The sequence below is a fragment of the Aegilops tauschii genome, chromosome 6 (genome assembly GCF_002575655.3).
Source record: "Aegilops tauschii subsp. strangulata cultivar AL8/78 chromosome 6, Aet v6.0, whole genome shotgun sequence".
Taxonomy (NCBI): domain Eukaryota; kingdom Viridiplantae; phylum Streptophyta; class Magnoliopsida; order Poales; family Poaceae; genus Aegilops; species Aegilops tauschii.
The window spans coordinates 14,099,473-14,111,625 of record NC_053040.3 but is presented as its reverse complement, the minus strand read 5'-3'; the positions used below and the strand labels follow the sequence as shown (position 1 = coordinate 14,111,625).

At 43.4% G+C, this 12,153-nt stretch overlaps 1 protein-coding gene across 1 annotated transcript; it reads right to left on the bottom strand.

Annotated features, from left to right (window-relative positions):
- Positions 1–5,120: 5,120 nt before the first annotated feature.
- Positions 5,121–5,570, bottom strand: LOC109744269 (subtilisin-like protease SBT5.3). The gene has a single exon (XM_073501607.1). It carries the CDS (start codon positions 5,568–5,570, stop codon positions 5,121–5,123), a length of 450 nt encoding a protein of 149 aa, XP_073357708.1.
- Positions 5,571–12,153: the final 6,583 nt, after the last annotated feature.

Below are 12,153 nucleotides of genomic sequence, written 5' to 3'. Positions count from 1 at the left end.
TAATGAGGGGAACGGTCACTGAAGCAGAACTACCCTAGATACTTGGTAGATGAGAAGGCAGGCAAGGTCGACAGAAGTATATTGTATATACATTATATTAATGTGTACTTTACTAGTACTCCTAGTAGCACCAGGGTATTAGATACCAGTTCGGTTGCTAAGTGTTGGTAACTCGAAATAAAAGACTACGGAATAAACGGAGACTAGCTAAAGGTGAGATGGCGATATGTGTTGGAAGTGTTTCCAAGGTTGATGTGATCAAGCATCGCATGCTCCCTCTACCATCGAGATTGGTGTTAAACCTAAATAATTGTTATTTGGTGTTTGTGTTGAGCATAGACATGTTTGGATTATGTTTATCACAATACGGTTATTCATTTAAGGAGAATAATGGTTACTCTGTCTATTTGAATAATACCTTCAATGGTCTTGCACCTAAAATGAATGGTTTATTGAATCTCGATCGTAGTGATACACATGTTCATGCCAAAAGATATAAGATAGTAATGATAGTACCACATACTTGTGGCACTGCCACTTGAGTCATATTGGTATAAAACGCATGAAGAAGCTCCATGTTGATGGATCTTTGGACTCACTCGTTTTTGAAAAGATTGAGACATGCGAACCATGTCTATTAGTATATATGCATGAAGAAAGTCCATACAGATGGATCATTTGGACTCACTTGATTTTGAACCACGTGAGACATGCAAATCATACCACATGGGCAAGATGACTGAAAGGCCTCGTTTTCAGTAAGATGGAACAAGAGAGTAACTTGTTGGAAGTAATACATTTGATGTGTGCAGTCCAATGAGTGCTGACGCACGCAGTGGATATCGTTATGTTCTTACTTCACAGATGATTTGAGTAGATGCTGAGAATATTTACTTGATAAAACACAAGTCTGAATTATTGAAAGGTTCAAGTAATTTCAGAATGAAGTTGAAGATCGTCGTGACGAGAGGATAAAATGTCTGTGATATGATCATAGAGATGAACATCTGAGTTACGAGTTTGGCACACAATTAAGAAATTGCGGAAATTGTTTCACGACTAATACCGCCTGGAACACCATAGCGTGATGGTGTGTCCGAACATCATAACTACACCCTATTGGATATGGTGCAACCATGATGTCTCTTATCGAATTACCGCTATCATTTATGGGCTAGGCATTTTAAATAGGGCACCACGCAATTCCGTTGAGACGACACCGTATGAACTATGGTTTAGAGAAACCTAAGCTGTCGTTTCTTAAAAGTTTGGGGCTGCGACGCTTATGTGAAAAAGTTTCAGGCTGATAAGCTCGAACCCAAAGCGGATAAATGCATCTTCATAGAATACCCAAAACAGTTGAGTATACCTCCTATTTCAGATCTGGAAGCAAAAGTGATTGTTTCTTGAAACGGGTCCTTTCTCGAGGAAAAGTTTCTCTCGAAAGAATTGAGTGGGATGATGGTGGTGAGGTTATTGAACCATGACTTCAACTAGTGTGTAGCAGGGCACAGGAAATTGTTCATGTGGCACCTACACCAATTGAAGTGAAAACTTATGATAGTGATCATGAAACTTCGGATCAAGTCACTACCAAACCTCGTAGGTCGACAAGGATGCGTACTACTTCAGAGTGGTACATAATCCTGTCTTGGAAGTCATGTTGCTAAACAACAATGAACCTACGAGCTATGGAGAAGCGATGGTGGGCTCGGATTCCGACGAATGGCTCGAGGCCATAAAATCCGAGAGAGGATCCATGTATAAAAACAAAGTATAGACTTTGAAAGAACTATTCGTTGCTTCCTACCTTCTATTCGGATGCATGATGCCTAAACTTTTTATGCTTCAAAGGTGCTCAAAGGTTGCTGGCACTGCCCGGGTGACGTGCTGGCCAGCGGGATCGTGGAGCTCAAAAATGGGGGGCACTAGTGGCATGCAGACGAGTCACGATGGCAAGCACACGAATCACCAATGGGAACTGGTGGCAAAAATTCCTTTGGCGATGGAGACCTTTGGCACCATACAACCTAGCTCAAGATGATTGGCATTCTTGCTTCCAAATACTTGGAAATAGCATGCGACACAACTTCAAGAAGCAAGTACGAAGCATATGTCGCTTAGAAAACAGAAACAACATGGCCGGATGTCAATGTTTACGACAGCATAGAAGAATCTATTAGGAAGCATGTGGCAAAATAAATAGGAATATTTTTTATTACTGACCTTACAAAAAATTATTGTAACTATAATTTGATTTGTTTTCTCCTATATAGAAGCAAACTCACCTTAGGACGAAGCAAAAGTTTATCTATCTAGATGCACATCTCCAATTTGGTTGAAAATAATGGTGTTTTTTATGGAAACAAATTCGTATCCATTGGAAGCAACCATAATTCACCTTGGAAGCAAATTCCCCGATCATCATAAACAAAATTTTAATGTTACGAAGCAAACCATTGCGTAACTAATATTTGGTAAGTGAAAAAAAGTAGGGATTGTTTTCCTAAAATAGGGGACTAAATCAAGAACGTAATCAATTGTTTCTGTGCATCAAGAACAATGCTTCCTTGGTATTATGCTTTTGTACATCAAGAACAATGTTTTCGTGGTATTTAGAAAGAAAGTAATTGATTGTCGGATTTAGCCATGAGAAATAGGGCCATGCTACGCGTCGGAAATCGAAAAGATCCGCCGTCTCCTGCGTCGTTGGATTGACCCACAAATAGTTGTCTGATATCCCAAATGAGGTTGTTTGGAATTGCAACAAGGTAGATGTTGTGTAACTCGCTCTTCAACAATTGCTTTGTTGCAAAACCACCGAAGCATTATTTTCTTTGGAATTCTTTTATTTATTTTCTTCAACTTTTATTGCAACATAGACAATGTTGCGGGAGGACTTTGCAACAATGATGGTGTTCCAGAATTATTATTTTTTGTTTTCACCTTTTTGCAACATAGATGATGTTGTGGGAGGACTTTTGCAACATGAATAATGTTGCAGAAATTTTTCCACTGAAAAGATGATGCCATGTGTGGTGTGAATAAAGAAATTCATACAACCGAGATGATGTTGCGGGAGACTTTTGCAACAAAGCCTTTGTTGCGAAAAAGTATAAAAAGTATCGCCGGCCAGAGTGACAACTGAAGGCGAGACGGAGTCGGTAGCGGCGCAATTGGGCTGATGCTGGCCGAAGCGGAGCTCGGACGTGCATGCTCAAGCAGTAGCAATAGCTGTGAGCGGGCGTAGGGAGGCCGGAAGTACATAAGAAAAAAATAAGGACACGTGTTGATAGTACAATGCGGCGGATGCAGTGCGTGTAATCCGCCGGCTAAACAATAGCATTTTTCCTAAGAAATAACCGTACTGCTAAACTTATTTTCACAAAAAATTGGATTTGACGTCATTACCGGAAGCGTTTTAGGAATCTAAACGAATTTGTATGGTTGGTGAATAGGAAGCAGCTAAACTTACGGTAGTATAGTTAGCAAGCAGGCAATTACGGGAGCAGTTAAGGGCATGTACAATGGTTGATAAGGTAGTCTTTATCTTAAGTCTTGCATGTATTCAGAGATGACAAAAAAATCTCTACAATGGGTCATCTCTTAGCCTTATCTTCAATAACTAGTAATTCCTAAAAACATGGCGAGACATATTGTGCTAAGAGATCATCCCTTGTCTTCTCAAGACAAGCATTTTCTTATAAGTTTTCTCTCTTTCATCTCATCGTTTATCCTACGTGGCACTCCTAAGATAATACCATTGTACATGCCCTAATAGGAAGCAGCCAATGAGCAAAGGAATAATGCATGCGGTTTCAGTACAGATCGGACGACTATTAGGATCCTGATCCTACGGCTTTGGGCTAGTTTGATAGGAAGCCAGGGGTCGGTAGTTTGATCCCTAACGGTGCCCTTCAACAAAAAATTGAAATAAAGAAGACAACCCAAAAGACCGTCCGCTACAGTTATTCGGTTGGTACAGATTAGCGTTCGCTCTAGGCTAAAATGGGTTGTCGCTGTAGGCTAAAATGGGTTGGCCTAATAGGGGGGCGCGCCTGTGCGTCAGGTCGTTATTGGACACATAGGACCTCTACTTTCAAGTGAAAAAAAGACACTCCCGTATACAACTGGCAGGAAATGTGCCTGAGGTAGCTCCATGTGATCTCACGGTCCATGGAGAACCCAATGAGGTAGAGCCTGGACCCAAGATGCAGGCTGTCAGCTACTAGCTCTTCGATGACGCTCTCCTTGGTCCTTGCAGGATGTGGGTCACGCTCGCCATATCTAGAAGGTCGATCAAAGGATAAAATGTAGATCCCGAGAGAGTGCAGAAGGCCGCCGTCTGCGACCCCAGTTGACAGCGAGGGACCGCCGAAGCGCAGAGACAACGCCGCTCCCTCTTCCTTGTGGCCCTCGGGCTTTGTTTAGTTGCAAGGGAAATAGAACCGCCAAAATTGGTGGCACAAAAGAAGTCGTCAGGCATGATGCAAGTAGGATGAAAAAAAATGATAAATGGCCAGAGGTTACTAGCTTATGCAAGGAGCATATTGGTGCGAGGCAAACCTGCAATCTGCATCAATTTTAGAGAAGGGCTGGCCGAGACTTGGGCCATGGTTGCGGCTTGCGAGTATATTGAGAAACCTGTCAATTCAAGATGATTAGATCAACTAATCGAAGACCAGCGCACCCGCACATTAGAAGGTACTAATTTTGCCATGATAATTGGGTGTCATATTCTGAACTTGGCATTCAGGATTTGACAGTGCAGCTACAGTTACTCCACTGCCCCTGTTAACAGAACTTGACACTTGAGGGTTCAGCTTCTAAAATAACTTGACACTTGACAATCATGACTCAATACCATGCATAATGCCGAATGATTAACCGGCTTTCTTAGCTCGCACTGCACACACACTTGGGCTTTTGTTCACCAGCACTGCCTTGTTCAGCAAGTTCACGGCGATAGGAATAGCTCATACTATACGTATGCTATGGTATTGATGTAAATGCTCAGAAAGTTGATCGATTTAACATTTTAAGCAACCGTACAAATTGATGATAAACAAAATGCAACATTTCAAACATTCACTTCTAGCTAGCCCTTTTCCACAACGCACCTAAACATTCCCTAGAGGCGGCGGAGATTCGGGGAGATTAGGAACGGCGATGATCGGGCTCCGCACAACATGCTTCGCCGACACCCAGCTCAAGCTTCCCTCCACGTGTCCCTGTCCGTGAACGCCCTTGCCACTCACCGTCACGGTGAACGTCTTCTTCTCCCCGGCCTTGGAGAACACCAGCTTGTTCGGTGCGACACGTACCGTGACCGATTTGGGCATGTCCAACTTCACGGTGTACGTCGATGCCGGCGGCCCTACATTCATCACTGTCCGGTTCACGCTGAAGGTTGTTGACTTCAACGGCACAGTTATGGTCGGGTAGTTGAGTTGCACGTCTTTGACCCTGGGGAGCTTCGCGCAAGTCAATCTCTTGTCATGCACGAAGGTTGCCAGGCCTTTGTCGCCGAGGAGCCAACAAGTGTAACCGGCATAGTCGGTGACACCCATGTCATACACCAGGCCAGGGTCGGCGGCTCTCGCCGGATTCACTAGTAGAAAAAGAGGCTTCCATACGCCCCCATTAGTCCCCAAAACAATCGAACCGCGACAAAAGGGGCCTTTAGTCGCGGTTCGGGAGGAGACCCGCGACCAACTATCTGGGCCCAGCGCGCTCGGTCGACAGCTGGCGGACGGGAGGGGCTTTAGTCCCGGTTGGCCTGGCCAACCGGGACTAAAGGTCCCCGAAGGCCTTTAGTCGCGGTTGGCCAGGCCAACCGGGACTAAAGGCCCATCCAGCTGGCGGACGGGAGGGGCTTTAGTCCCGGTTGGCCTGGCCAACCGGGACTAAAGGTCCCCGAAGGCCTTTAGTCGCGGTTGGCCAGGCCAACCGGGACTAAAGGCCCATCCCTATATATAGGACTCAGCTCACTTCACTTCACTCAGCTCACTTCACAATTTTTAGAAGGGGGTGGTGGGTTTGCTTTTGGTTCCTCCTATGCACACAAGGTGTTCGATGAAATGCCCGAGAGCCTGAAACAAACATGATATGAAGTGTCCCAGCCACACTTGAGCTTTCTCATTTATTTTTCCTCCGCGATCGCGGTTAGCAACTTGAACCTTTCATGTGTCATTGATAAAATACGCATGTGTGTAGTTCATTGTTTAATTTGTATTATTTCTAGCTAGTTAGTTTAACAAATGCATGATGGTTAATTATATACTTTATATAATAATAATGCAGATGAATCGGCAATGGATGTACGGTCCCCGACTCTCCGGCGAGTTCACTACGGGTTTGAAAGATTTCCTCGTAGTGGCAAATGCGAACAAGCAGTAAGGTTTTATTATCTGTCCATGTGCTGTCTGTAAGAATCAGAAGGGTTACTCCTCCTCAAGAGACGTTCACATGCACCTGCTTCGGCACGGTTTCATGCCAAGCTATAATTGTTGGACCAAGCATGGAGAAAGAGGGGTTAGAATGGAAGAAGATGAAGAAGGGGATAATATCGATGACAACTATCATGATCATTTCGGTGATACTTTCATGGAGGATGATACTGAAGGTGGGGAAGGGTTAGGTGAAGGTGAAGAAGAGGCACATGATGAGCCCGCTGATGATCTTGGTCGGACCATTGCTGATGCACGGAGACGCTGCGAAACTGACAAGGATAGGGAGAATTTGGATCGCATGTTAGAGGATCACAAAAAGTCGTTGTATCCAGGATGCGATAATAGTCTGAAAAAGCTGGGCTGCACACTGGATTTGCTAAAATGGAAGGCACAGGAAGGTGTAGGTGACTCATCATTTGAAAATTTGCTGAAAATGTTGAAGAATATGTTTCCGAAGAATAACGAGTTGCCCGCCAGTACGTACGAAGCAAAGAAGGTTGTCTGCCCTCTAGGTTTAGAGGTTCTGAAGATACATGCATGCATTAACGACTGCATCCTCTACCGCGGTGAATACGAGAATTTGAATGAATGCCCTGTATGCACTGCATTGCGTTATAAGATCAGAGGCGATGACCCTGGTGACGATGTTGAGGGCGAGAAACCCAGGAAGAGGGTTCCCGCCAAGGTGATGTGGTATGCTCCTATAATACCACGGTTGAAACGTCTGTTCATGAACAAAAAGCATGCCAAGTCGTTGCGATGGCACAAAGAGGACCGTAAGTCCGACGGGGAGTTGAGACACCCCGCTGATGGAACGCAATGGAGAAAGATCGACAGGGTGTTCAAAGATTTTGCAGCTGACGCAAGGAACATAAGATTTGGTCTAAGTACTGATGGCATGAATCCTTTTGGCGAGCAGAGCTCCAGCCATAGCACCTGGCCCGTGACTCTATGCATCTACAACCTTCCTCCTTGGTTGTGCATGAAGCGGAAGTTCATTATGATGCCAGTGCTCATCCAAGGTCCAAAGCAACCCGGGAACGACATCGATGTGTACCTAAGGCCATTAGTTGATGAACTTTTACAGTTGTGGGCCAGACCTGGTGTACGTGTCTGGGATGAGCACAAAGGAGAGGAATTTGACCTACGAGCGTTGCTTTTTGTAACCATCAACGATTGGCCTGCTCTCAGTAACCTTTCGGGACAGACAAATAAGGGATACAATGCATGCATGCACTGCTTACATGAGACTGAAAGTGTACGTTTGGTTAATTGTAAGAAGAACGTGTACCTGGGTCATCGTCGATTTCTTCCCCGAAATCATAACGTAAGAAAGAAAGGCAAGCATTTCAACGGCAAGGCAGATCACCGGCCGAAGCCTGCGGAACGTACTGGTGCTGAGATATTTGATATGGTCAAGGATTTGAAAGTCATCTTTGGAAAGGGTCCTGGCGGACAATCAGTTCCGCGGGGAGTTGACGGGCACGCACCCATGTGGAAGAAGAAATCTATATTTTGGGAGCTAGAATATTGGAAAGTCCTAGATGTCCGCTCTGCAATCGACGTGATGCATGTTACGAAGAATATTTGCGTGAACCTGCTAAGCTTCTTGGGCGTGTATGGGAAGACAAATGATACAAAGGAAGCACGGCAGGACCAGCAACTTTTGAAAGACCCAGATGACCGGCATCCGGAATGGTTTCAAGGTCGTGCCAGCTACGCTCTTACCAAAGAAGAGAAGGTCATTTTTTTTGAATTCCTGAGCAGTATGAAGGTCCCATCTGGCTTCTCGTCGAATATAAAGGGAATAATAAACATGGCGGAGAAAAAGTTCCAAAACCTGAAGTCTCACGACTGCCATGTGATTATGACGCAATTGCTTCCGATTGCTTTGAGGGGGCTCCTACCGGAAAATGTTCGAGTAGCCATTGTGAAGCTATGTGCATTCCTCAATGCAATCTCTCAGAAGGTAATCAATCCAGAAGATCTACCACGGTTACAGAACGATGTGGTCCAATGCCTTGTCAGTTTCGAGTTGGTGTTCCCACCATCCTTCTTCGATATTATGACGCACCTCCTGCTCCACCTAGTCGAAGAGATTTCCATTCTCGGTCCTGTATTTCTACACAATATGTTCCCCTTTGAGAGGTTCATGGGAGTATTAAAGAAATATGTTCGTAATCGTGCTAGGCCAGAAGGAAGCATCGTCAAGGGCTATGGAAATGAGGAGGTAATTGAGTTCTGTATTGACTATGTTCCTGACCTTAAGCCGATTGGTATTCCTCAATCGCGGCACGAGGGGAGACTAAGTGGAAAAGGCACGATCGGAAGGAAATCAACGATATGTATGGACGGTCATTCTATGACTGAAGCACACCACACAGTTCTGCAAAATTCCAGCTTGGTGGCTCCGTTCTTCGAGCAACACAAGAATATTTTACGTTCGGACAACCCGGGGAAGCCTGAATCCTGGATTAGAAAGGCCCACATGGAGACTTTCGGCAGTTGGTTGCGAAAACATTTAATGAATGACAATGATGTTGGAGATCAGCTGTACATGTTGGCCAAGAAACCATCTTCGATTATAACGATTTTCCAAGGGTACGAGATAAATGGGAATACATTTTACACCATCGCCCAAGATAAAAAGAGCACCAACCAAAACAGTGGTGTCCGCTTTGATGCAGCAACCGAGAATGGGCAAAAGGTCACATATTATGGTTACATAGAGGAGATATGGCACAATCGTAAGCAAGCAGGGACACAAGGGAAGAATTGATGTGTAATAATTTATTGTACCAAACTTTGTTGAATGGATCATGTGAATTAAAACGTATGATGGCGAATCCGGATGATTTGTATTTGGTCGATGAACTGAATGATGTATCAAACCTTTTGTCAAACCTTCAAGGGATCGATGAACTGAATTTTTTGATATATTATTTGTATTTTTTAGATTTTAAAATGAATTAGTTTTATTTTTCTGATTTTTTTGATATATTATTTGTATTTTTAAGATTTTAAAATGAATTAGTTTTATTTTTCTGATTTTTTTGATATATAATTGTATTTTTAAGATTTTAAAATGAATTAGTTTTATTTTTCTAATTTTTTTGATATATTATTTGTATTTTCAAGATTTTAAAATGAATTAGTTTTATTTTTCTGATTTTTTTGATATATTATTTGTATTTTTAAGATTTTAAAATGAATTAGTTTTATTTTTCTGAATTTTTTGATACATTATTTGTATTTTTAAGATTTTAAAATGAATTAGTTTTGTTTTTCTGATTTTTTTTTGATATATAATTGTATTTTTAAGATTTTAAAATGAATTAGTTTTATTTTTCTGATTTTTTTGATATATTATTTGTATTTTTAAGATTTTAAAATGAATTAGTTTTATTTTATATGAAAAAGGACCTTTAGTCGCGGTTCGTGACGGCTCTTTCCGCGCGGGAACGAAAGCGGCGCGAAAGAACCTTTAGTCCCGGTTGGGGACACCAACCGCGACTAAAGGTCCTTTAGTCGCGGTTGGTGTCCCCAACCGGGACTAAAGGGTACCTTTAGTCGCGGTTGGTCTCCCCAACCGGGACTAATGCTTTTCCTATATAGGTGGCACTTAGGATTTTTCCACATTCTCCCCCGACGCCAACGCCCCTGCGCTTCGACGCCGCCAGGCTGCTCCTCGTCGCTGTCGCCGTTGCCGCGCCCTGCCCCATCGCCGCCCGCTCCTCCTCACCGTCGCCAACGCCAACGCCTCCCCGACCTCGCCGTCGTCAACGCCTCCCCGACCTCGCCCTGCCCCCAGTGAGCTCCGACGCCCTGCACTCTCGCCGTTGCCGCGCCTTGCCCCGTCGCCGCCCGCTCCTCCTCGCCGTCGCCAACGCCCGCCGCTGCCCCTGCCCCTGCCGCCGCCGCCTGCCTCCCGTCGCTGCCCCTGCCCCTGCCGCCGCCTGCCTCCCGCCGCCCGCCCGCCGCCGTCCTGCTCAAACAAAGAAAAGGAAGAACAAAAGGAAGAAGAAAAGGAAAAAGAAAAGGAAGAAGAAAAGGAAAAAGAAAATAAGAAAAGGAAAAAGAAAATAAGAAAAGGAAAAACAGAATAAGAAAAGGAAAAAGAAAAGGAAGAAGAAAAGGAAAAACAAAATAAGAAAAGGAAGAAGAAAAGGAAAAAGAAAATAAGAAAAGGAAAAAGAAAATAAGAAAAGGAAAAAGAAAATAAGAAAAGGAAAAAGAAAAGGAAAAACAAAATAAGAAAAGGAAAAAGAAAAGGAAGAAGAAAAGGAAGAAGAAAAGGAAGAAGAAAAGGAAAAACAAAAGAAGAAAAGGAAGAAGAAAAGGAAGAAGAAAAGGAAAAAGAAAAGGAAGAAGAAAAGGAAAAAGAAAAGGAAAAAAAATAAGAAAAGGAAAAAGAAAAGGAAAAAGAAAAGCAGGAAGAAAAGGAAAAAGAAAAGGAAGAAGAAAAGGAAGAAGAAAAGGAAAAACAAAATAAGAAAAGGAAAAAGAAAAGGAAGAAGAAAAGGAAGAAGAAAAGGAAGAAGAAAAGGAAAAACAAAATAAGAAAAGGAAAAAGAAAAGGAAGAAGAAAAGGAAGAAGAAAAGGAAAAACAAAATAAGAAAAGGAAGAAGAAAAGGAAGAAGAAAAGGAAAAAGAAAAGGAAGAAGAAAAGGAAAAACAAAATAAGAAAAGGAAAAAGAAAAGAAAAAAGAAAAGGAAAAACAAAATACTTGGCAGTGCTAAACAAAACTTCTATGCAAATTAGTGCTCAATAATCTTATTTTTTAATTCCTCCTCCTCTATGACCCCTTAATCTTATTTTTTAATTCCTTTATACTTAAAGAATTTTTACTACATGCAGGAGTGACATATGGCGGACGATAGAGCCGAGCCGCTTAGGGATCCGGAGGCTGAACGTTATTTAATGGGCATCATCAACAACGAGATTCCTTATGTGCCAGGCTCAGAATATGAGCAAGAAGAGGATGTAGTCTCTTCTTTTCTGAACCTTGACGGTGGAACAGACATTGTCGATGATCAAGAAGGTGAAGGAACGGACATTGTCGACGGAGGTCAACCGTCAACAAACGACGATCTCGAATTGCAAGTAGCAACCACCTCCGGCGAGGTATATATATACATTGAGCCTCTCGTGATACAAACTTACTGAAATGTGAATACATATGTATTAACGCGCGCGACTCTCTTTCTTTTTTTAGCCCTCGGCCGGATCGAGTACGACAAAGCGTGGCAAATCCAAGGCGATGAAAATAGGAGAAACATATGCCAAGGCGACAAAAGCAATCGGAGCATTTCAAGGAAATATCGAAAAAAATAAGGATTATGCGAGTAAGAAAAAGTTCCATCATATTATGGGGCCAGGAGGATACCGCCTTTCGGAGCCTAGGTGGCAGAAGATGGAGGAGGACCTGAGGGTGCGAGGAATCCCTCTAGGTACAGAGGGATGGGACCCAAGGGCCAAATGCTGGTGGTACGGGCATGGGGGATCGCTAGACCCGGAGACAGGGTGTGTGTTCACCGGCAAAGACAGTTTGCTCCCACCCAAGCCCTTATTGACGCAATGACCCAAGCTCAAGAGGGCTTGATCAAGTTCAACAGAGAGAAAGACGCACTGACAACAGCCCTCGGGAATGATGAACACGGAGGACGTGTACGAGGCAAAGGCAAAGTTCCGTGGAAAGT